This window comes from Vicugna pacos, chromosome 23 (assembly GCF_048564905.1).
Source record: "Vicugna pacos chromosome 23, VicPac4, whole genome shotgun sequence".
Lineage (NCBI taxonomy): Eukaryota > Metazoa > Chordata > Mammalia > Artiodactyla > Camelidae > Vicugna > Vicugna pacos.
In genome coordinates this window covers 37,354,992-37,381,944 of record NC_133009.1, presented here as the reverse complement: position 1 = coordinate 37,381,944, position 26,953 = coordinate 37,354,992, and the positions used below count along the sequence as shown (strand labels likewise).

At 46.6% G+C, this 26,953-nt stretch overlaps 1 protein-coding gene across 2 annotated transcripts in view; it reads right to left on the bottom strand.

The window, feature by feature from the left end:
- The window catches only part of CAMSAP2 (calmodulin regulated spectrin associated protein family member 2), a 77,154-nt gene that overhangs the window by 18,251 nt on the left and 31,950 nt on the right, over positions 1-26,953 (bottom strand). For both annotated transcript variants that reach the window (XM_072948807.1, XM_072948808.1), the window contains exons 3-6: positions 17,091-17,252; positions 15,864-15,947; positions 5,695-5,836; positions 5,268-5,407 (exon numbers count right to left, since the gene is read on the bottom strand). In XM_072948807.1, the coding sequence (XP_072804908.1) occupies positions 5,268-5,407; positions 5,695-5,836; positions 15,864-15,947; positions 17,091-17,252 (528 nt within the window). The remainder of the gene's footprint in view (positions 1-5,267; positions 5,408-5,694; positions 5,837-15,863; positions 15,948-17,090; positions 17,253-26,953) is intronic.

The following is a 26,953-nucleotide window of genomic DNA, read 5'->3' as shown; positions in this document are numbered from 1 at the left end:
GTCTATCTACCATACGGTATTAAATCTAGGACAGAAAATTAGTGCTTGTAGGTAGAACTTACAACAACCATTCAAAATCTCTTTCCTGGTTTATTACAGTTTCCGTTTATCCGTCAGGCGTTAACACCTCGGACTGTGTGGAACATGGAGACAGTGTGCAAGCCGTTCCTCTTCCAAAGTCAACACACACAACTTAGACAGAATAATTAGGTTCTTTCCAGATTCATAAGAAATTTCTCCAAAGCGTAATCAGGTGCCTAGTTTAAAAACATTATATCTATGTGCTTGGTAATACTAAAGTCAAGAGTAATCCAGGTGCTAAATAAATAACACAAAACTCTAGACTGTTGTGGCTAATTCTTTTTTTTTTTTAAATTTTATTGAGTTATAGTCAGTTTACAATGTGTCAATATGTTATGGCTAATTCTTAATTTTGAAATGTACAAAGACACTGTTAGCACAGTTTGATATACCCACCTAGTTTTTAAAAATTATTAATAAGGATAAGTCAACCATGTCATTTGCCATTTGTTATTGATATTTGAAAATGTGAATAGTTTTTTAAATGGCTTAAAATTAAGAGAAAGGTGTAAGTGGGTCTTCAGGACCCACTTTTCTACCACAGGCTTATATTTTAAAGTGCATACATTATAAATGCTATAAACATGAAAAGTTATTTTAATTGTAGGTATTTGGTAAGTTCTAAAAAACAGCACTACAACAAAATTTGTTTATATAATATTTGAAAACAACACCACACCTTTTAACTTCTGGGTATTTGGCATCTAACACAATTGTTGCTGCTAAATTGACTAATATCTGATGAGTAAGGTCTTATTTCATACGAAATTTCAGTTTGCAAAACCACCACTGGAAAAGTGAGTGTCCCCACGCCGCGCCCACCTCCTCCTGGCTGATTATCAACGACCCTCAGGGCCCAGAGACGGTCTCGGGGCTCCTCATCCTCTCTGTTCTCTCCTGTGTACTGAGCCGGGGACTTACAATACACATCTCTCCCCTGGCCGCTCTGGAAGGTGAAGGCTACCGTGTGTGCAGGAGTGAGGGGCAGAGCAGAATCAAGGGGGGCTCAGGTTTTCTCCAGCAATGGACAGTGCCATTTAATGAAGTGGGAAGATGGGGAAAGAGCTGTGAAAGGAATCGTGAGTTACTGGCTTTGAGAGGCTGAGCAGACACTTAAGGGGGCCTGCCCGGGCGGGTGGAGCTAAGAGTCTGGAGGGCGACCGAGGATGAGACAGCGGTGAACAGAACTTGGCAGGTTTCCTACTTTTCAGCGTTTGCTTTTAACGATAACTTCTCAGAATATTCAAACACTTGTATACAAATGCATACCATTTTAAACAGTCATTAAAATTTGTGATTTTCTAAAGAAAGAAATGAGAATGTTTATAATCCCTGAAGCTGTGCTGGGAGCTGGATCTCAGCCCTGCTGGCCTCGCAGGAACCTCACATTCTTATTCCATCTCCTTCTCCCGGATACTTACTCTTCCCCTCAGCTGAACCCTTCCTACTTGGCTTCTGCACACACTCACCTCTCTCCTACTAAAAGCAAAACCAGGCCTGCACTCCACGGTTCACCGTCCCCCCGCTCGCCCCATCTTCCTGTGCCTCTGCAAACGTCTCTATTGACCTCCACCCTGGCCGTCGCCACTCCAACCCACTCCAACCTGGCATTCGGGCGCCCTTCCCCTAGAACAGCACTTGCTCACGTCGCCAGCGACTGTCACTACGTCAAGCAGGTTTCAGTCGTTTTCTTGATACTCCTGGCCTGCCCCCTGCGAGAGCTGTCGCCCGTGCTCAGCAGCTGCCACACGACTCCCAACGTGCTGACGGTGCTCACACGGAGGCGGCCGACAGAGCATCCCTCCTGCACGTCTCAGAGGCACCTCGGCTGTCCGGGACTGAGCAGTAACCTTCCCACAGACCCAACCTTATTCAGTCTTGTCGCACGGAACAGCAACCACCATCCCAGCATGCAGACCAGAAACCGCAGGGTCCCCCGTGGGCCTCCTCCTCACTCCTTTCCCAGATCCGATTCACATCGGGGCCTGCAGACCTCACACCCGAAACATCTCGGGAATCTACCCACTTCTCTCCCATCTTCATCACAATTACTCTCATTTTGTTTCAGCCAAACAAAATTTCCACACTGCAACCTGCCTCCCCCCGCCTGCCCCTGTTCTTGGGAACCGACTACCGGTTACCCGAGGATACATGATGGGGTCCTTTTTACTTTCCCCAGCTTCATCTGGTACCACATTCCCCACTCTGTGGTCTGGAAGGACAAGCTGTGCTCACCACTGCATCTTCAGTGTTTAAAGCAGGGCCTGGCACAAAGCAGACGCCCAATGACCATTTACTGAACGATGAATAATGAAGGAATAAACCTACAATGTGAAAGACTAGTGACTGGCAAAACATCAAACACTGCTAGGGAGGATCTCTGGGTGAGAAGACGACCGTGACCCGTGCTTTCTCTGTATGCTTATCTCTGCAGTATACTTTCTAAAGCCGAAGTATAAAACTACGAAGTACGGGCTAGGCGGCACTCTACTAGCACAGTTAACAGGAAGCTGTGTATGTCTTTTGGAAGGACACTGTTTAAGTGCTCGATAATTGTCTGTTGACAGAAAATTAGTCAGTATTTTAAGGACCTTGGTGCTGGACATCACTTATCGTCAGGGAAGTGCAGATCAGAAACACAATCTATCACTTCACACCTGCCAGCACGGCTGTCAACAAGAAGACAAAAAAGAGAAAAGGGGACCTTTGTGCACTGCTAGTGGGGATGTAAAGTGGTATAGCCACTGTGGAAAACAGTTTGGAGGTTCCACAAAAAGTTAGTAATAGAACCACATTAGACCCAGCAATGCCTCTTCTGGGTACACGTCCAAAGAAAATGAAAACAGGATCTCAAAGAGGTATCTACACTCCCGCGTTCACTGCAGCGTTGTTCACCGTCGCCAGGACATGGGGAACAGCCCGTCAACCAGCAGGTGACTGGATGAAGACACGGTGTGTATGTATACAAAGAAATCCCTCCATTTGAAACCACGTGGCTGGACCTTGAAGGTATTATGCTAAGTGAACTAAGTCAGACAGAGAAAGACAAACACTGTATGGTATCACTTGTATGTGAATCTAAAAAAGCCAAACTCACAGAAACAGAGAGCACAGTGGTGGTTACCAGGGACTGGGGGGGGGGCGGTGTGCAGGAGAAATAGGGAGTGTTACTCAAAGGGTACAAACTTCCAGTTCTAAAATGAACAGGCTCAAGGGAGCTAATGACTGTGGTTAATGACACTGTATCATATACTTGAGCTCCTAAGAGTAGGCCTTAAACGTTCACAACAAAGAAACGGTAATTACGCAATGTGATCGAGGTTTTAGCCAACACCGTGGTGGTAACTGCTCTGCAATATGTAAGTTAAATCAACACACTGCACACCTGAAACTTACACAATGTCACATGTCGATTACATCTCAGTAAAGCTGGGAACAATGTACTGTAAGCACTCTGGTAAGGTGACTGTCCTAAAACATTACTGTGTTTGGCCACAAGATGTCAGTAAGAAATCATTTTCCCAGTAGTCAAAGCTTATGAAGATAATTTCTTTCTGAATTTACGATGATTAAACAGCTATAAATCTGCCGCCATTTTCCAGGAATGATAGCAAATTAATTTCACTAAAAGCTTCTCCTTCCTGCTCTTAGTTAAGGCAGGCAGCTGTATATGAACTTTCTCAAGCAATGTGAACAATGCTAACCAACACAATAAAGACTGAAAAATAAGAGCAAACGTTAACACCTCTGCCCAGATCCCAGTATCACACTCAGAAGAAGCCACTGTTAGCAGTTTCGTGTTTTCTTTCCATAGACCTTTCCTCATGCATCTATGTATGCGTACAGATTTGCAAACAAATAGAGAAAGGATTTTTTAAGCAAATGCAAAGGACACCATGCTATGTACACTGTTTGCTGTCTGCTGCTTTACTCAGCAATGTCTTGGAGAGCTTTCTGCATCAGTGAAATACGTCTGCCTCCTTCCTAGAAACAGCTATACTATATTACAAGACATTTTAATTGTGTCCCTACAAGATGAATTGCTTCCAGCTATTCGCCACCATGAACAGTCCTCATCCACCCTGCTTGTCCTTTAGATCTGTTCAGATAACGCCAAACTGCCCTCTAAAAGACCACACCGGTTTACACTTCCACCAAGAGGGCAGAGAGAGCTCGCTCCCAACATCGCCACGAACACCTGTTGTTAGTTAACAAAGCGACAGCAAGGTGCCCAACGTCATGCACAGAGCAACCTCTTGGAGGCTTGGAGTCTTAAAATACTCCACTGAAATCAAAGCTGTGGTTCTTATAATTCAGCAAAGAATATAGAAAGTGACCAAAGTCTTCTCTGCAGACAGTTATCTATTTTAAAAATGCCTGAATGAAGAAAACGTCTTTGTATCTGGATCACGCCCGGACTATGCTGATCTAAACATCAAGGCTACGTAGTATTTACTGGAAGTCCAAGATATACAACTTAAACAAACGTAACTGATTTTACAACTCAATATATTTAACGAGATGATTTTTTCCTTTGAGATCACAATAGTAGCATTTAAATTTTTTAACAAGCAAGTGCCTGAAAAGCCATTAACCAGGTATACATGGAAGTATTTCCTAACTTCCATTTTGATACAAATGTCAGAATGGAGACAGTCAGAATTAATCAAGGTTTGTCTTCTGATGTGTCAGACAGTGGGGAGGGGGCACTGCTTCGGACAACAGGAGAGGTGGCTTGTTTGGAAACGCCTTCACTGCTGGCTCTGTCTTTACGTCGTGGTGAAGAAGAACCGGGCGAGGGAAACAGAGGCACCGGAGAACAGGAGTTGAGACCCACAAGGTGCCAGCATCACCCTGAGGGCCCCTGGCAGGCCTCCCGAGGCCGGCACCGCCACCCACCCCCGACCAGGTTCACCAGCATGTCGCCCTCACATGCATGAGTGTGGTGCCCTGAAGCCGGGGCGCAAGCAGGGTTGATGACATGGCTCTGTACTGAAAAAGAAACCTGCAGCTAACAGTGTATTTAAAAAAATCCCAAAACATAAAATCAGCAGAAAACTCAAACAAAAACTATTTTTTCAAAAGCTGCTTTGACTGAAATCACAGCTCGTTTGCGAGCTTCATGCGGCTGGACTGCTCATGTACCTAGATGCGCAGGGCAAAGGGCAAAGGGCGATTTACCTCACCTTTATGGAGGAAGCCGCATACAGCATATCTTCCAGGGTGAAATGGCAACACTGGTTTAGGTATTCTTGGCAAAACTCTTGAATCAGCTGCAGGTTGTACAGGCTATCAGCCAAAGACATGGTTTCTTTCAGACAAATGTCTGCAAATAGGAAAAGAGCGAGGGTTGATTTTGATAATACGCATTTTGTATCCATTTTGTAATTAGTAACTTAATACAAATATACAACTGCAAAGAATCTGTTTAACACACTCACGTATAAATACAGTGGTCATTCCAGACAGACCTAGAAACCAAGCACCATTTTACTCAGCTGTCCTCCTCAGAGTCACACACACGTGTCCTTTTCAGAGAAGCCTCATTACCTGTACGTGTAGTCTCAAGTGTTTGTTCCCGCCCATGGCTTGGAATTTCAGCGGAAGACTCACCTTCCAATCTGACAACACCAGGACAGTAAAAATGGATCAGGGCCGCTAACGCACAGCCGTCGGTACCATCTTTCAACAAATTTTCTACCAGTGGAATGCAAGGCAGCTGCTTCAGCAATGTTTGCTCTTTCCTATAACGAGCCTGTGATAGAAAAAAGAGGAAAATGAACAAGCACCAAACAACATACAGGAAAAACCAGTATTGTAGACTCTACTGTATCGGTAATAAAATACAAGTCAAGAGAAGGGAGAACTACTCACCACCGTCCTTCTTCTCTGAACGGTACCAGAGCTCACGTGACCAAAGCTAAGCATGCAGCAACCACACCAGGGTTCTGGAGCTAAGTACTTAGGACAACGTTACACTGCTCATTTATGTAAATTCATTTAGCCTAAACACTTAAATATAAAAGCGTCACAAAACAGATTCTGAACACTCTGTATCCCAATGGCCAGTCCGCCCTTCAGTGGATGATAAAATCCGTGTAATTTGGACTGTGAGCTCTCGGGTGGGAGGGCAAGGCCGCTCCTCCGGCCCCAAGAACCAGCAGGGTCACCAAGGCGGGAGCAGGAGGAGAACACGACCGTCACTCTGAGAATCGGGAAAATACCACGAAGGGGGTTGCCATTTGAATATTAAGAAAATAAAAATTGAGTGTAAAAACTCTGGGAAGACCCTCCCAGTTGAGGCTCCATTAACCAGCAACAGAGCGAGTGTCAGGGCTTCCGCTCCCTCTCAGAGGAACAGAAGGAACCTTTGCTTTTACAGGCTGGCTGGCCTGACCGGACACAAACCTAAGACAGAGCTCTGAAAGTGAGACCTGCTATACACCTTCAGCTCTTCAGTCAGGGCACCTGGGTTCCGATCCCGGTTCTGCACCTCTTAGCTCTGCAATCTTGGACAACTCACTTAAACTCTCACTCCTCAGTTTCCCCATCTGTGAAGCAGGAGACGACAGCCCCTACTTCCCAGGACCACTGGAGGGGTGAAGAGGAGGCGGGACAGAAAGTGCTCTGCACAGCGGGGCACTCAGAGGGCAGCTGTCACCAGCTGTCCGCGCTCCAGAAGCCAGGAAAAACAATGCTAAAGACTCAATGAAGTGCACGCTGAAGAATTTTATCAGCTACATTTACGTTACAGTGGTTACTGATATTTAAATAGAGGGTTTAAAAAAAGGTAATCAAAACTAGCTTTTCTTCTAACTCCATCTAAACTGGTCATCTATTTCATAATTAAAATAAAATCATGAAATATAATACTTTTGTGAGAATAAAAATAGGAAAATAATTTACTGAGAGAGAAGATTTACTACTTGGTGGTAAAGTCAGAGTTCCTTTAAGTGCTGTCCCTCAGCAAGTGCACGCGGCAATGAAGGAGATGTTTATCCCTCCCTCCCTCTCACGGCTCCTCAAGAACAGATTCACGGAGCGTTTTTCTCTTGCAGACCCCAGAGGGGCTTGTTCTTATCGATCCGTGCAGACTAGACATCTGTGTTCAGTGGCATGTTCCAAACTCATGGAGTACCCAAATTCAGAAAAAATCATATATATGCACTACATAATTCTTTAATTGAGTACTGATTTTTACATAATCCCTAGAGCACGTCCTCATTTTGCTACAATCAGTTTAAAAATCAGCCATGAAAAAGGTGGAGAGAAGAGGGAGGGGAAGGGAGAGGGAAGAAAGGAATCAAGCAGGTGCCTCTCCCGGCCTTGAGCTACTTCCCTGTGTCCGGGAAGCACGCTTCCAGACCCTCACCCGCCTCTCCTCGTCCAGCTGGAAACAAAACAGTCTGCGCCTTGGAAATCCTCTAACCTGGCTGGGCTAGGTGCCAGATTCCCCAGATCTCCAGGACCAGCCTGTTTTCGGCCTACAGTCTGAGCTGGACCGAGCTTCGCGGGAAGGCTCACGGAACAAAGCACAGAGCCGTGTGACGTGTTCCAGCTGCTCTGCCAAGAGCGCTGCTCTGCGGGCACGGACACACCCCGGCCCCGGCAGCCTGCGGCCGCAGTGCCTGTGGTCAGGCCAGACAACCAGAGATCTGTTAAGTTGATGCCAAAACAAGTTCCTGAAGATTTTATCCTAGAAGACGTATCAGGGAAACTGACTTTAAATGGTGAAGTCACATGCAGTTCCCAGGAAGTTCATCTGCAGTCTGTGAAGGTCCCAGTCTCTTACACGTGCACATGCTGTGTGCTTCACAAACCTCCTGCGTGGAAGCATTCCCTGCTCCTTCTACAAACTGAGAAATCTGGAATTTGAAAGGGGCATAATTTCTATCTTTCAACATTATGGTGTCCTTTCTTTTCAACTGAAGTATGCTCAGTTTACAGTGTTGTGTCAGTTTCTGGCATACAGCATTTAAAAAAATATTTATTCATTAATTTAGCTGTGGGACGTAATTAGGTTCATTTATTTACCTCTTTTCAGTGGAGGGACTGGGGATTGAACCCAGGACCTCGTGCATGCTGAGCACACACTCTACCACTGAGCTGTACCCTGACCCCTTTTATGGTACACTTTCAAGTTGCATTTCTATTTCTGAGGGTGTAAAATACTTGTTAAGTGGTCCAACCCCCAGATTTAATCCTGAAAGATCAACTCTTCAAGCAAACCAGAACTGAATGTAGTTTAGGAACACAGAGTCTGCTGCTTTTTTTTATTACATAGAAAGTGTCCTCTACAGTTCTCGCCAGAAGGAAATGACTCTTTCAAAAAGATTATTTTAAAACGTACCCACACCTACAGTTCAGACTCACTGTCACTAACGCCGTGAAAGACCGCGTGGGTCTCCGGCCGCGCCTTCTTCCCCCCAGTCACTGATGGTCTGTGACGGCTGACAGACTAGCTTATACTTCGAATTATTTTTAACGCGTCTAATCCAAACTTGGGCCAGGTTTTTAAAATCTACCTTACATTACGATCAAATACCTTAAAATCCAATCTCCACTTGTGCCCGACAATTGTACGAAATGACTATACCAGCAAGACACAGCACACCACTGTACAGTTACACTTCTGGACAGCAAACTGAAGTAACTGGGCAAACTTACTGGAACCAGTTTCCAAAACCACTTGGAAGGAGACTTCAGAGGAAGCAGCAGGAGAAAAGGGAGAGCAAAAGGCAAAGGGAAAATCCATCAGAATTATTGTTAATTAACCAGTTAGAGCAGAGCTTCTGATAGTGGAGCTCCAAGTTTACAGTTCTCATAACACTTAAAAAATGTTAAGACCTTAGAATTTAGTTTAAAATACAGAGGCTCCTAGCGATGAGGACCAGCACCTCCTCTTGTCCGTGTCTAGGGCACGCATGATGTGCTGCATGCTCAGAATTCCATCCCTCCGGTCTGGGATCACACACCATACTGAAGAATAAATCCGTACCACAGAGGGAGCAGAAAGATTCTACAGCGCGGTCTGCGATCGTTAAAGCGCTCAGACATCAGGAGACCAGGGCCGGGAAGGCAGCGTTCTTCCCAAAAGGGAGGGAAGGACGCTGCCCCAGTGAATGCGCGAATGAAGCCAGCAGCGATGCTGAGCTGCACAAGACGAGCGTTTCTTTCAGCTATGTAAAGAACTTCCTTCATTAATGGGGGGAAAAGTTGGCAATTCTTACCAGTTGCTATTTTAATAGGGTCTCTAAAGCAAGCAGCTGCGAACACAGGGAGAATACAGATGTTATCAACTCTGCCATCTAGTGGTGACCCAAAGAACGTAATTTTACTTCTTTAAAAAGGTGAGTATGATAAACTCCAAATTTCAGATACTATGAATTCTTATTTTGTGATTGTTTATCTTCGTATTTCCAAGCACAATTTCCGGGCAGCCTTACATAAATATTCACTGAAGTAAACCAAACGAAATGGGGTCTGTGTTAAAATTCACATTCAACTTTTATGTAGAAATTTTTTCCTACAAAAATCAATAATAAGGATAAGATTATTTGGGAAACTAATATAAATAAGTCATTTTCAAGAACTTTGAGAATCAGAAAAATGTCATCTCAAGAATCAGAAAAACACCAGCTTCCCACGTAGAGAGAAACCTCTCTTACTGCACCGGGAAGAACGGCCCTAACAATTCTGCTGCATGTGCTTTAATCCCGGTCTAACCAAGAGCTTTCGGCAGCAGCCGCAGTTGTAGCAGCCGCAAGACGTACCAGAGCAGGAGCCCTGAGCGCGTCCGGACTCCCAGGGCACAAGAGACGTCGTGCCAGACTCGGAGAATCCACCACACAGAAACTGACGGCCACAAGGCCCACCGTGGGTCATTCAAAACTGGATGTGCAAAGGAGTCTCCAATGGTTCAATTTACTCTGTGTTTCTTGTAAAATATTCAGTACTTGACCTTTTTGCTAATTCAGGCTACTCTGGCCTTCCTCCTGCCTCTCCACTGGCCTAAATGCGTGACAGCAATCCTATCAGAGGAAAAAGGAAAAGCATACAGACTGGCTATCTGAAGGAAATGTGACTTAAAAAGGTAAATGTACTAAAAGAATGAATAAATATTTATACCAGCCATGCTTCAGAAAGCTCAAATACCCAGCGCAAGTTCCACGCTGAAGGTAACTGTATTTCTCAGGTGACCAGCAACTGCCCCTCCTTTTGGTTTTCAGGGAGGATCTAAGCAAATTGCAACCTCGCGTCCTGGTTCAAGATGTAAGTAATTATGAGATAAAGAGGTTTTAAAAGTCCATGAACAACAGGTGGAGAAGCTTCCACCAAGTCCTCGCCAACGGCAGGGATGGACGCGGGCGGGCAGGTCACGTTTTCTGGAATAGCTCTAATTTTAGGTGTTCCTCCTTTCCGCTGTCTTCATCACACATACTGGCTCATCCTAAACTTTGGTGAGTTTTAGGACTCGCTACTAATACTCCCCCAGTAGCTCTGTCTTCCTCTGGGCTCCCTACTGCCCCTCTGGGACTTGGGATAATGTCTGAACCCCTTCTAGGTGCTCTCAGGCCATACGGGGAAGATGCTGCTTTGATGTGGCCTTCGTCGGAGACCTCAAAAACATCGGCTTCTTTAAGGAGTTAATCACAGCTGTGACTGGTCACCTCATGACCGGTTAGTCTTAACAATCTTCTTCCTGTTGTAGGTCCAAAGGTTGTGACGAATGTCAGTAAGAGTGTAAAACGGTACAAAGCCCCGTGGAGGAGAATCTGGCACTAGCCACCGAACCCACACATGCATTTTCCCTTCGGTCCAGCAACCCCGTCTCCAGGGAATGTACCCTGAGAACCTGAGGACGCAGAAGGAGACACACGACATTATTCTTGCAGCATTATTTGTAATTGCGGGATGCCGCAAACTACTTAGACGCCCGTGGGAAAGTGGCTGAAGAATCTTTGGTCCACACATTCAAAAGAGCACGAGGCTGCTGCAAAAAGTGCAGGGAAGGCCCCCAGGTCCTGCGTGGAGTGGCTGCTGTACTGTGACAGGGTCTCCTCATGACGACACCTGGGCCGTGCAGGAAGACCATGCGAGGTTACCACGCACTTTCACAAACATTCTAACATGAGAAAAGGGATAAAAGTCACTTGAAAAAGAACATATAAACGCTACGTGTGTGCTAACACAAAAATGTGTGCTAATCCACGTATCTGAAAGTGAATCACATTCATTTATTTGTTTACTCGGCAAATGCTGGTTTAACTTAACATGTGAAATTCCTCGGGGCCAAGTGCTGAGAAAGTCGGTGCTGTCTGGATTCCACACAGTTCGTTTTTCTTAAAGGTCACTCGGTCTACAGTTTGGAATACAGATGGCATTTTTTCCACAGAAACAATGTCTATTGGGTCCTAAGTCAGCACATGAAACCCCTACTTAGTTCATAGTGTGTACACACTACGACAGAATTTAATCATTATGTATAATAAACAAGACTTCTCTGGAAATCCGGTAACGCAAGGAGATGCTTGACCTTATTCCTGATTAGATCCAGGAGCAAAACTGGGGGCAGGATTACACCTAAAGCAACCAGAGAAGGAACACACAAAACCCAAAGTTGGCAGAGGAAAGAAATCACAAAGATCAGAGCAGAAATAAGTGAAATAGAGACTTAAAAAAAAACAAACCCGACAGAAATCGATGAAACTAAGAGCCAGTTCTTTGAAAAGATAAACAAAACTGACAAACCTTTAGCCAGACTCACCAGGAAAATAAGGGAGAGGGCCAAATCAATAAAGTCAGCAATGATACAGAACAGAAACAGACTCACAGAGAGCACAAACTTGTATTCTCTGGGGGGGAGGGGGAGGGGAAAGGACACACTGGGACCCAGATTTATGGATACTGACAGGTGCATACAGAATAGATACACAAGTTTACACTGTACAGCACAGGGAAATATATTCAAGATCCTGTAGCAGCTCACGGTGAAAACGAATATGAAAACGAATATATGTATGTTCATGTATAACTGAAAAACTGTGCTGCACACCAGAAACTGACACAACCTTGTAAACTGACTATAACTCAATACAAAATAAACAAATAAAAACAAAAACAAACAAAAATAAATAAATAAAATCAGCAACAAAAAAGGAGAAGTTACAACCAACACCATAGAAACACAAGGGATCATAAGAATCTACTATGAACAACTATATGCCAATAAGATAGACAACCTAGAAGAAATGGGACAGTTTCTTAGGAAGGTACAATCTCCCAAGACTGAACCGGAAAGAAATAGAAACTATGAACAGATCAATCACCAGTCATGACACTGAATCAGTAATTTAAACACTCTCCAAAAACAAAAGTCCAGGACCAGACAGCTTCACAGGTGAATTCTACCGAACATTTAGAGACAAGTTAACACCTATCCTTCTGAAACTATTCTAAAAAACTGCCGAGGAAGGAACATTTCCAAACTCATTCTATGAGGCCACCATCACCCTGATACCCAAAACCAGACAGAGATACCACAAAAAAAGAGAATTACAGGCAATAGCACTTATGAATATAGATGAAAAAATCCTCAACAAAATACTAGCAAACTTACTCCAACAGTACGTGAAAAGGATCAGACACCACGATCAAGTGGGATTTGTCCCAGGGGTGCAAGATCTTTCAAAATCTGCAAATCAATCCACGTGACACACCACAGTAACAAATTAAAGAACAAAAACCATACGATCATCTCAATAGATGCAGGAAAAACCTTCTGATAAAATTCAACATCCTTTATGATAAAAACTCTCCAGAAAGTGAGCATAGATGGAACACACCTCGACATAATAAAGGCCATGTACAACAGATCCACAGCTTACATCATACGCAATGGTGAACAGCTGAAAGCATTTCCTCTAAGATCAGGAACAAGGCAAGGATGCCCACTCTCACCACTTTGATTCAAGATAGTTTTGGAAGTCCTAGCCAGAGCAGTCAGAGAAGAAAAATAAATAAAAGGAGTCCAAACGGGAAAAGAAGAAGTAAAACCATCACTGTTTGCAGATGAGATGAAACTATACATAGAAAATCCTAAAGACACTACCAGAAAACCACAAGCACTCATCAATAAATTTGGCAAAGTTGCTGAATACAAAATTAACAACATAGAGCAATCTATATTGCATTTCTATACACTAACAATGAACTATCAGAAAGAGAAATTAAGGAAACAATCCCATTTACCATTGTACCAAAAAGAATAAAATACCTAGGAATAAACCTACCCAAGGAGGCAAAAGACCTGAACTCAGAAAACTGTAAGACACTGATGAAAGAAACTGAAGACGACACAAACAGATGGAAAGATATGCCATGTTCTTGGATTGGAAGAACCAGTATTGTTAAAATGGCCACACAACCCGAGGCAAACAGATTCAATGCAATTCCTATCAAATTACCAATGGCATTTTTCACAGAACTGGAACAAAAAATGTTAAAATTTGTATGGAAACACAAAGGACCCCCAAATAGCCAAAACAATCCTGAAAAAGGAGGATGGAGCTGGGGGAATCAAGCTCTCTGACTTCAGACTACATTACAAAGCTACAGTAATCAAAACAGTGTGGTACTGTCACAAAAACCAGATACACAGATCAATGGAACAGGGTAGAAAGTCCAGAAATAAACCCACGTACTTATGGTCAATTAATCTATGACAAAGGAAAAAGAATATACAATGGAGAAAAGACAGTCTCTTCAATAAGTGGTGCTGGGAAAACTGTACGGCTACAGTTAAAAGAATGAAATTTGAAAATTCTATTAACACCATATACAAAAATAAATTCAAAATGAATTAAAAACTTAAATGTAAGACCAGATACTCTAAAACTCTTAGAGGAAAACTCTTTGACATAAATTGCAGTAGTATTTTTTTTTGATCTGTCTCCTAGAGTAATGGAAATAAAAGCCAACATAAACAAATGGGTCCTAACTAACCTTAAAAAGCTTTTGCACATCAAAGGAAACCATAAATAAAATAGTAAGGTAACCTATGGAATGGAAGAAAATATTTGCAAATGATGCAACCAACAAGTGATTAATTTCCAGAAATACAAACAGCTCACATAGCTGAATACCAAAAAAACAAGCTCAATCAAAAATCAGGCTGAAGACTTACACATTTCTCCAAAGAAGACATACAAATGGCCAATAAGCACATGAAAGGATGCTCAACATCACTATTAGAGAAATGCAGATCAAAACTACAATGAGGTTATTACCTCACACTGGCCGTCATTAAAAAGTCTACAAGTAATAAATGCTGGAGGAGGTGTGGAGAAAAAGGAACCCTCCTACACTGTTGATGGGAATGTAAATTTGTGCAGCCACTATGGAGAACAGTATGGACGTTACTTAAAAACTAAAAATAGTTACCATATGATCCAGCAATCCCACTCCTGGGCATTTATCTGGAAAAAAACTCTAATTTGAAAAAACATATGCACTGCAATGTTCAAAGAAGCACTAGTTACAACAGTCAAGACATGGAAGCAACTTCAATGTGCATTGACAGATGACTGGATAAAGGTATGGTATATATACACAAATGAAATGCTACTCAGCCACGAAAAAGAATAAAATAATGCCATCTGCAGCAACATGGATGGACCTAGAGATTATCACACTAAGAAAAGTAAATCAAAAAGAGAAAGAAAAATATCATATGAAATCACTAACATGCGGAATCTAAAAAAAATACAGTAATACAAATGAACTTATTTACAAAACAGAAAGACTCACAGATACAGAAAACAAATGGTTTCGGTAATCCCCTACAGTTACCAAGGGGAAAGCAGCAGGAGGGATAAATTAGGAGTTTGGGATTAGCAGATACAAACTACTATATATAAAACAGATATACAACAAAGACCTACTGTACAGCACAGGGGACTATATTCAATACCCTGTAATAACTTACAATGAAAAATATGAAAGAATATAAATACATGTGTAACTGTATCACTTTTCTGTACACCTGAAACTAACACAACATTGTAAAACAGCTATACTTCACTGAAAAATTTTTTAAAAGGTCTAGTCTCTCTATGAGCACATTTCAAGTATATAATGCAGTATTAACTAAAAAAAAGTCCAAATGGAAAATAAAGTCTCTGAATAATACAATCTCTTACACCTCAACTTCAAGGCCAGGCAACATGTTCAAAGGACTCTCGTAACACATTTAAAAAGACCTAAGATGTTCTCTTGTGCTGCAGACAATGTACCTTAGGCTTTAGTATGCAACACACACAGATCTTCAAAGAAAAAAACTAAAGCCTGTTGAAGAATTTTTAAAGAATGAATCCATGTTAATGTTCCTTCTTCCTTCACAGAAAAACCATACGAACAACTTACAATTCCTGGAATATAATTTTAAAGGCTAGTCTTATTACAAGTGATTATAAAGCTGACACATTGAAAACTTTTCGTTTCATATATTTTACCAAACGAAGGCAAAACCATTATTTTTGCCAAAAGAACCTCAGAAACTGAGCTCCAGTCATTAACGATTTTTTGTAAACACCATCATCCACTTAGCCCTCCTTTGGGCTTCTACTTACTTGCTATTTACGACGAGGCTGTCCAGAGTACAGTTAGTTAACATCGCGAGAAAATGATTTAATGAGCGCCACTATTAACATCTCCCCCAACAGCACACGTGTGTCAACACAGAGTCTCATAAAGGCACCTTTCTTTTTCTTGGAAATACATACCTTTTGACCTCCCGGAGCTTCAATTGTGTGGTGTTCCTTCAATTTCTGTTCTTGTTCCATGATGTCTTTCAAATGTTCATTTACCTCAAAATATAAAAACGTTACTTTGAATTTATATTCAAAATAACAACAAAATATCGTGCACCTTTAAAAGCGTGTTCAGATCTCTGATGTCAAATGCCAGGAGCACTCAAATGAACACCCCATCTCTCCGGGCCGCGCTCGGGGTAACTTCCTCCTGCTGACTAATCCCCCCTTCAATGATGTCTAACCTCCTGTCTAAACTTTTTATTTCAACAACTAAAATTTTAAATTCCTAAAGCTGCATTTCATTCTTTTTCCAGTATACCCTCCACTTTGCCTTTATCTTTCCTATGGCTTTTACTCCACGTTTTCTTTTCAGCCCCTCACACATTTATTTATTTTCATCTTTTCAAACTGTTCTCTCTCTGAAGTTCTCACGTGTGACCCTCATCCGCCACGTTCGCTGACTCTCATGAGTACCAGACTGTCCTCACGTGTTTCCTCACCTAAAAATCATCTATTTGGAAATATGAGAAACTTATTTCATTCTTGGATTCAAAGAATACTTACTGAGCACCTGAAGCATATAGCTCCCTCCCTGAGTGCTCTGAATTCTGTACTAATCTGATATGAACTAGATTAATCATAAATGTAATTACAGATATTGTGGCATCTATGTTCCTCATTTTAACAGCATTTTTTTAAGTCAAAAGGGAAATTTTAAGAGAGGTTACACAGCTTTCGCTTTCACTTTGATTTAAGACTGAGTAGCGCAGTCTGTCTTAGTCAGCACAGGCTGCTCTAACAAAAATTCCCATAGGCTGGGAGGCCTGTCCACAGGAGACATTCCTTTCTCACAGTTCTGGGGGTTGGGGAGTCCCAGATCAAGGCGCCAGCAGATTCGGTGTCCGGGGAGCCTGCTTCCTGGCCATCGTCTTGCTGCATCCTCACACGGCAGGAGGGGCGAGGGGCTCTCTGGGTCTCTCTTATAAGGGCACTGATCCCACGCATGAGGCCCAGGCCCCCGTGACCTCGTCAGCCCCAGGGGCCTCACCCCCTAACACCACCACATTGGGGGGTCTGACTGCAACACTGAATTGGGGGGGGCACAAACATTCAGTCCAGAGCAGAGCCAGATGGCTAACCAAGGATGCCAGCTCCCTGGTAACGGGGCTCCGCTGGCTGGCGGGAGCACACGCCTACCTTGTTCACCCAGTACATGACCGCGTCCTCGATGTCGTAGGGCAGATCTGTGGCTTGGAAAAAGGCGGAGTACTGCTGAGCACACGCCACCACCTTCTCCACGCTGATCATCTCTACGGTGTAGGCCATCATGAGGGTATCTATCATGGCCAAGTGAGCGCTCTGCAAACACAGAACAAAAACCCACTGGTAAAGAAACACACACGTAGAAGGCGCGGCTCACAGCATTTAAGCACTGATGCTTCCCGTCACGCAGCAGCAGACCTACAGGCTGCAGAAGACAAGCCGCAGAGAGCACGCACGGCTTGTGCCGGAGACACGCTGACGGAAGCCAACGACTTGGTCAGGCCCTCGCCCAGGTCACACTCACACGCTCATCAAACGACGCGCTCTTTCCTGCTTTCCGACTCCTGACAGCGCCGTCCCCAGCCACGGGGGGCACAGCTGGCAGCCGGCAGTCACCGCGACCGCGCGTTGTGTCTGCACAGTGGACACCCGCCACCTCTGCTTCTGAGACGTCTCCCGACCGGCCCCTCCTTCAAACCACCACCAGTTCTCACACCTGAACTGGGTAAAAACTCTGCCCGGTCTCCTGGCCCCAAGCCCCGCCTCTCCCCCTGCCTCCAGCCCAGGAACGCCGGCCTCTCCTTGGCTGGGGTTTCTGGGAGGGAGGGTTTCACACAGAAATGGTACAGGGCGGTTCTTAAAACGTCCACACATTACAACGTGTATCAAGTAGGAAGCACCCCCGCCCCTGCTCCCCAGGCAGGGCGAGCCGCTGGGATGCAGGCTTGCCAAAACCCCGCTGCTCACCTGCGGGCAGGCCCTGCCGCTGTTTCCTGCTCCCTGGCACTGCCAACAACGCCAAACCTCTGCTTCCCTAGGGAAGGCTTCTCACTGGGGGTTAAGCTCGGATATAGAAAGGGTGCAGCAACTGACCTCCCCGCAAGAACGTCACCAAGTGTGCCCGTTCCCTCACATCTTCTGCCAGCACTCGACGTCGTCCTCTTCGCTTTCCATCCGCCATGCCAGTCTGCAGGTTGCAACACCCACTCCTGCTCAGGCGCTGCGCTTCTCCGATTCCTGGGGACGGACATCTCTCTGTGTGCTTAGCACTTACTTGTGTTTCTCCTGGAAACCTGCCTGCTCATGTCCTCGGCCCGTTTTTCTCTTTGGGATGTTCATCTTTCTTTCTCAATCTTTAAGAGCTCATCACACGTCAGGTACATTAGCTCTGTGTCACCCAGGCAGCAATCAGTTTTCCCTAGTCTGCCTTTGGGTTTCCCACTTTATTCAGAATGCAGCGTGCTGCAGAGAAGTTCTAAATACTTCCTTGGTAAAATCCGTCAGTCTTCAGGGTCTCCTTTATAGCTTTGAAATTCATCTCATGTTGACAAAAGGCTCCCCCTACACCCCCTCAAAATACAGAAATAACGTTCTCTACTTTTTCTATTACTGTAAATCCACCTGGAATTTATTTCTGAAGATGTTGTACACTAGAGACTAGTGATGTCTCCAAATCAGATTTCATTGCATCATTCTCTCATCAAGTCTCCCTCATCTTCTTCACAGTGATGTCCAAACTCCTTAAAAAGGGTAAAGCGCTTTACCGGCTGGCCCCTCCCGACCCATGAGTCTAGCTTTATACCTCCCGGTTCCTCCCCAGTCTCCACTCCCTTCAGAACAGTCTCAGAAGGCTGCCTGCTGCTCCTAAAGCTGTCGCCAATCCACGCGCTCCCAGGCCCCTGCTGGCTGTCCCCCGTCCCCCTCGTGATGCAGACCGAGTCCTGTCTCTGGTCTGACTGCCACCCTCCCGGGAAAGGCTTCTTCCAATTCCCTGTCCAATCAAAACGGCTCACTCCTCCTGCAGCGTGAGTACAGGCTCCTACGGAGCATCACTTAGACTTGCATTAAGCTCCTTCTCCTCCCGTTTTACTGAGACATACCGGACACACCCGCTGTCACTGAAGGTGGGCAGTGTGATGACGGGGCGTGTGCACGCTGTGAAACGATCGCCACCTTAGATCTTGTGATGCCTGCACTGAATCCTGACCGAACCATCCAGAGCCAGGCATGGGCAACAGAACTTTAAAAGCCCCCAGGGGATGCTGAGAGCAGAAGGTCTGGGGGTCACCAGCTGTCCCGCTAGTTCAAGCAGGACGGACCCCCGGGTCAGAGGGAGACTGTCGAGGTCAAGGGCGCTGTTCCAGTTGCTGTCACAGTCCCTCCACCTAACATGGCACCTGGCAACTAGCTCGCAAGGGCTGAAGCAGGGAAGGGAGTTGGTCCACTGGTCACTTTAAAGAGTGAAGAGCGAGCTTTCCTCTGCAGGTTGAGGCTGTGGGGTTTGCGCCGGAGGTGGTGGACTGGCAGCGTCTCGGGAAGGCAGGTGCTCCCTCTGAAGCAGGAAGCTTGACCACGGCCTCGTGAGCCAGCGGTGACGCCTCGTCAGGTCTACCTTCCACGCCAGCCGCCTGCCGAGCCGTCACCAGCGCCCTGGCTCTTCCCTGCAGACCTTTTCTGAAGTAAGGCTGCAGGCGACGCTCACTGTCTGCAGCCCCAAAACTCTCTGAAGGGGGCATCACGTACGCTCCTAATGCGAGGAGGCTGAAGCTCCGAAAATGCAACGGTTCGTCCAAGCCTATGGGCTCTTTCCGCTGTGCCGTGCGCTTGGCAGAAAGGAAGTCACTCAGTTTAGGAAGAAACGCGTTTTGGAGACGACAGACGTCACACGCAAGGAGGGAAACCACGCCTCGAGAGTGACGTCACGCTCCAGCCTCGCCCTCCAGTCCCACCTCCGCGGGGCTGCCCGCCCCCCGCGGCTCTGGGCCCCCTCAGCCGAGCCCCGAGCCTTCCCGCTGCGCTCCCAGCACACGTTTCAAGGGGGAAGCTCTTAGTAATTAGTGTCTAACAGCCATGACAGCATAACTCTTTTGAACAAAAACGTGGGAAGACATTTCAAGGGCCGTAAAGCCATTCGTGTCCTCATTAAGCCTTTTTCTCTTGAATTTATTCTACAGATATGATTTAAGAGAGAAGAAAGAGCTATATGAATGAAACGGACCATTACAGTACCATACATAAGAAAGGAAGCAATGTTACAACCACAATGAGCAATGTATGCTACCTTGAACTACTTAACAGTAGGGGGAACACGCACAACACAGTACTGAACAGAAAATCAGCACCTTACTTCAACAACGTTTGAGACACGTATGTAAGTACTCATGCACACGTGTATGTACACACATGTACACATACACATAGCATACGTACACACACGCCTTGAACATATATATATGAAACAGAAAGGGAAAAGGAATGGATAACAGGAAAACTTACTTAGAAATGACTGTTGTAACATGTAAAAAAATACATATAAAATCTATAGTTTGCTTCAAAAGTTTGGGTTGCAAGCACTTAGTTTAATTAGTAATACATTTTCAGAACAAAGTCCTTTTCACTGATTACTTCATTTCCTAAATTCAAAAACAGATTTTAAAAAATTCCACTACTGTGCCTACACTTATTCCCATATGCTATCCGTCCGCTTTCAAACTAAGAACCTTCAAATTTTAGCACGATTTTTTTGCCCTTTAACTTTACAATGTGAGGTATAAGGAAACTGAAAAATTACGTATAGCAAAGTACATACACAACAGTGCAAAATAAACTTTTGGCCACAACCAATCAACGTGGAGTGATTTATGACTCTAAATACACAGATTTAATTTCTTACCTAAAGCACTGAGGTCAGAATAGTAACAGCTAACACTGTTACGTGCCATGTGATGATTTCAGCATTTATACTTAACTCATCTAATGCCACAACACTGTGAGATGCAGTATTATTAACCCATTTCACAGGGGAGAAGTTGGGGCCTCTGTGCAAGGTCACACAGCAGGAGGCCGGGCAGCAGCGTGGGGCCGCAGTTGCGCGCCGGGGCCGCCAGGGGGCAGCGCAGCGCCCGGCGTCTCAGCGGGGCGGAAAGCAGGCGGAGTGGAGCCCCAGGCATTCACCGAGGCCCATGATAGGGTCTAGATCTGCGCTAAGGGGGGCACTAGTTGTCTCCAACCAGTGGAGTCTAGACAAAAATAAATCACACATGTATCAGAAATGAAGGTTAAAGCTATTAAATAAAGAAGAGCGCTTAGATCGCGTTAAGCGTTGTTGGTAAGAAGTTTATCACTCAGTCTCGCACTTTTATCAGACAGAAGTTCTGATACTTCATGCTTTGATTATTCTCATATCAGATGCAGACGCAGGACTAAGGAAGCAGTTCCTAAACTGAACCCGGTCTCCAACAGCGGCCAGGGCACCTCTGCGTCCGCGCCCTCCCCAGGGTGCAGGGGGACAAGGACGTAACAAGCCCACCGTGAACACCAAGCACCCGAGCCGCCGCAGATGGAACGCGCAGCACACACATCCGACCAGTCGGTGGAGGCTAATTCCAGTTCAGAAAACAATATTTTACATATCATTTATTTACATAATCAGGTTTACCATAATTTTCATTTATCCTTAATTTACATGGAGATACAAGCAAAATAGCACTTATAGCCCTACTGAGACACCACTTCCCCCCAGGAAGGCTGTGATTAAAAAGTCAGATAATAACAGCTGTTGGCAAGGATGTGGAGGAATCAGAACTCGGGTGCGCTGCTGGCGGGGATGGAAGACAGTGCAGCCGCTGTGAAGGGTTTGGCAGTTTCTCAAAAAGGGAAACAAAGTTATCACCTGACCCAGCAAGTCTGCTTTTTGCTACCTACCCAAGAGAAATGCAAACACCTGTCCACACAAAATCTGCCATTATTCAGAGCAGCATTATTTATAATAGCCACAAAGGTGGGAACAACCCAAATGTCCATCAACTGATGAAGGGATAAGCAAAAATGAAATATGCATTCTATTCAGAATGGAATATAATTCAGCAATAAAATGAAATAAAGACTGACATCTGCCCCACATGGATGAATCCTGACAGAGTGAACGGTGTCGGGCGGGCACGTGTGAACACACACATGCACGCACACGCACACGCACACACACACGCACATCACTCCACGGACACAAAATGCCCAGAATGGCAGCCACATAGAGGCAGAAAGCAGATCAGCGGCTGCTTAGGGTCGGGGGTGGGTGCACAGGAGGTGCTACGTGAGAAGTTATTAAAACTGTCTAAAGCGGACTGTGGTGATGCTCACACAGCTCTGAACATAATAACCCGCCACGCTGTACACGGCAGCTGGGTGCTGTGCGGTATGTCATTTCTACCTCACGCTGCTACCAAACCCCATCAGACTAACTTACGATGCTCTCCTGCCCCCTTCCCAGTGCCCACTCCTCGTAAATCACCACTCGGAGCTCCTGAGCCCTCCCATGACTGTTCTGTCCCAGCAATGCTGCATCCAACCTGTCAGGACCCTTGTGCCACCGCGGCCCTGCTGCACCCAGGGGAGGGGGGCTGGCAGCCCCAGGAGGGACGTGATGCCTGCAAGATTCAAGCTTTTTTTATTCTTATTTTTTTTATTGCAGTGTAGTCGATTTACAATGTTAGTTTCAGGTGTACAGCAAAGCGGTTCAGTTATTCAATCTCGTAACACGACATTAAGCTTGTGACCACACAAAACTGATACTTCTATTTTACTGGGACCTACCTGCTTAGATGTGTCAAGAAAGTAAAGGGAGAAAGGTAGAAGGCACGGTTACTAGCACGTAACTACAAGCCCAGCGACTCCGATTCAGCTGCCGTGCAGTTCTGCCCGTCTCAGCAGCGCTGCGTGCCCGCAGCCCGGTGGCCGAGCGCTCCCTGCCGTTCCCACAGGGGCAGCACGAGCGTCCGCTGTACAGCCTGCCGTCCACGCGTGGTGAATCTGACCGTCACACACCCGTGGACCTGCTCCCAAGACAACGCCAAGCCAAACTGGCATTAAGCTTTATTGCAAAAGGAAGACATGCAGGAGACAGCTCAGCCCACATGTCCACTGAAATGCAAGTCCCAGACCACAGAGGGCTACTGTGCTCCGGGGCAGTTCCCTCTCGTCATCGGGACTGCCCTGAGCCTCAAAGGGCAGGCGAGTGTGCTCACCTGAGGCGCTGCCCGGCGGACACGTGCAGGAACCGCACACCAGTGATAAACACGGTGGACGCAGGGGACGGTGGACGGCTATGCTTCCAGACCCGGGTCATCACCAAGAAACCACAAATTTCCCACCCCAAACCTCAGGGAGGCCCACGAACAGCCTCGCAGCAGGAATCTCACCTCCACAGCCCCTCCCAGTCACAACGGCAGGCAATCACCTCGCTCCACAACCAGAAGCCGTGAACGACTTCCCAGGGCCGACCAGACAAGCCCCAAGTTACGTGAATAAGAAGCTCTTCATGGAGCTTCCAGGTCTCCTCCTCCACGGCTTCTGTATGGAACCCTGTGGTCCCCCGGCAGGCGAAGAGCAGGCCGGTTACAAAGCAGGATGCCTGGTCTCCACACCCACCACGTCATCTCGGGCAAAGCCCCTGTGTGCCTCACCACCCCCTCTGCACAGCGTGGCGATGACAGCACAAGGCACCTGGTGCCCTGAGCATCACATGGCCATGAGAGGAGCAGGCTGGGGCAGACCCCTCAGCAGCCACACCGCTCTGTAACCAGGAGGCGGCCAGGCTGCTGGAAGCTGCCACAGCATACATTGAAAACGGCACAGAACAAGTGTGGGCAGGCTGGCGGCATTCTCATCCGAGTCCAGCAGGTGGACGTGGACCTCTGCCAGCAGAGCCACATTAAGGTGGGCGCGGGGGACAGTGCAACTGTCCCCAGACAGGAGCTGCACTAGGCGGGGGACGTGCCCTCTGGGAGGGAGCCCTGGTCAGGTGCCCCTCTGAACAGCAGGGGAGCCAGTGGGGTCAGTTTGGGATTGGAGGCTGTCATAAAACTCACAGCTGTGCATCCATGTTTTCCCTGCCCCATCCTGAAGAAAGGACCTAGAAGTGACACCACCAAAGCAGCAGTAAACACGTCTGTGCCAGAGCGTGGCTCCTACCTACACAGCACCTCCCCACGGCGCTTCGCAGCACAGCTGGCCCCGGTCAGAGAGGAAAAGCGCGGCGTGAGCCTGGAGCACACGGCTGTGTCAGAAAGGGCAAAGCGCTCAGAGACTGACGGGGGGTGCCGGGGGTCGAGCAGCTAGCCTGAAGGGGCCGCCGGCCAAACGTGGCCCACAAGAGTACAGAGAAGCCTGAGGACAGCAACGACTTACAACACAATCAGTCAAGGCCAGAAAGAGTCCATGGTGATGATCACTGAGGGGGAAGGAGGAAGAGAAAGCCCTTCTCTGCAGAACAATGCCAGGCAGGAAGTGTAAAAGCAATGACAGAACTTTAAGGTCACCAGACTGCAACCAGCAGTGCAGTAGCTCACTCAGGCACAGAGCGCCGCAGCTGCTAAAACCAGCAGGGGGCGCGCTACTGGGAAACCCCGCGCAACGAACGCCCAAGTGTCACCCCGCACGACGCGCCCCACTACGAAGGAACGGAGGTCAGGCTTAGACGCACCAGCACTGGGACGTGACGTGCCTCCTGTGAGAGTCAAAGCAGCACACGCCGCCTACTCAGGTCGAGAGGTTTTAGCCTGGGTCCCCTCAGGAGGAGACCATCAGAGAAACCAGGGCTAGAGTGTGTCCCAAGCGCCAGCTCGCCCGCGCTCTTCAGAAGTGTCCGTGTCACGCACTAAGAGCAAAACCAGTGGGCAGAGGCGACTGTGCTAGACGGAGGGGAGCAAAAGGCAGGGCAACCATAGTAGTGGGTGATCTTTGGCTTCTGGTTTGAAAAAGGTAAAAAAAAACTATAAGGAACATTTTAGGCACAACGATTGGGGAAATAAGACTATGGATCCTGTGTTTAATAATGTTACAGTAACAACATTTAATTTCCTGGTGTGAGCATGGAATTGTGATTATGCAGAAAAACGTGCTTGTTTTCGTAAGATTCTTAAATGACCGTGTGTGTGCGTGTGGACAGAAACGGGGAGAGAGGTGGGGAGAGAACCAAATACGGCAGATCTGAGCGCCAAGTTGCCCTCTAACTCCAGTGTAACTGGAGAAGCTGGAGAAAATGCAACTCAGAAGCGAAGAAAGCTCACGTCCATTTCCCACAGACACGAGTAAGTACACTTCACACACGCGGCCTCACAGACGCTGCGCTGAGGCAACCGCGGTCTGAAGAGGAACTTTCAGACCCTCTTCTGACGCGCCTCCCCACACAACTGTTCGCAGAGCAGCCGCAGGTGAAGTCTAGCTAAAGGGGGAGCTGCTGGCACCTTCACGCAACAGGCCGTCGCCGTTCACCTTCTACTTCCCGGGGAGTTGCTGGTGGCTTCCTTCCCAAACCGTGCTTACCCGCGCAGTAAACAAGTCATTAGGGGGCTCAGGAGCGCGATGAAGCAACACTCGCCAGCCTGCTGCTACGTGAGACACAGAAACCGAGGAGGTTTATATACATACACAAAATCAAGGGGAAAAGCCTGAAGAATAAGATGCCTTCGGCTGAGGGTTTAAAGCAAAACATAAGCCCCCTTGATGGTTCCACCAGCGCCCAGAGCAAGAGGGCACAGGGATCTCCGGTCGACACTGTCCTGTCGTCAGAAGCGTCCAAGGAGGCAGGTCTCCCTGCTGCAACCCCCCACAAACAGTTCCACCGTTAAGAGACTTGAGGGTCTGAAGGGAAAATACATTTTATTCCTTTTAGTCATGACCTTGCTTTCCCACGTGTTAGTACCCACTTCTGTGACTGAAACAGATGACTTCAAACTGGCTTAGAGACTAAGCTCAGGGAGAGAAGTGGGGCGAGCACCTCGGCTAAGTTTACTGTCTCCCCGCAGGCCAGGCCTGCTCTGTTCACTCCTCACGGGAGCGGCGCAAAGGCCATCAATCCTCAGTGCAGGGAGAACGCTGGGCCTCGGAGAGTTCCAGAACTCACCCAGTCACAGCTGTCTGCCGCAGACCCAAGCCCGTCCTACCCGAGACACAGAGCACTCAGTCACTTCAGTTCTGCCTCAGCAGCAGCGAAGCGCCTGCCAAGCAAGGGGCACGAACCGCGTCCGCTGCGCACGGCAGCATTTCCTGCGAATCTTAGACAGGCGTTCTTCATAAACCTTTTTTCAAGTGAGCTTCTTATTTTGAAGTAGTTATAGGTTCACATGCAACTGTAAGAAGTAACACAGAGGTCCCACGTACCCTTTACCAGCGTCCCCCGAGGGTAGCGCCTCGTAGAACCACAGTATAATCTGACAGTCAGGGCGCGACGTGGGACATTAACCTACAGAACATGCTGTCACCAGGACCCCTGCGGCTGCCCCTGCAGCCCATCCACTTCCCTCCCGCCCCGCCCTCCTTAAACCCTGCAACCACTCATCTGTTCTGTTCCTGTAATTCTGCCCCTTCAACAATGTTACATGGATACAATCACACAGCACGAACTTTGGATACTCAGCATAATTCTGTGGAGATTCATCCAAGCCGCTCTATTTATCAATAGGTTGTTCCCTTTTAGTGCTGAGCAGCATTCCAGTAAACCTCGCAAAACCCTGATTACTTGCGACTATGGTAATCCACGCTTTTATAAAGGTAAACACACCAGCTTGACCTATACGCTGAACACCCAGCAGACACTGTCTCACTTAGACTTTTGGGAGACTGCTAGACACAGTAAAGTGAAGTGCTCAGTTACTGAACACGGGTGGCCAAACTTCCCCAATTTAACTTACCTTCCTTACGAATGTTTAAAGTTCTAACTAAAGTTCGCAGTCTTAAAGAGAAGGTTGTAATGGCACAGTTAAAATAAAAAGAAGTTTATTTTTGTTCAGTATTAATTG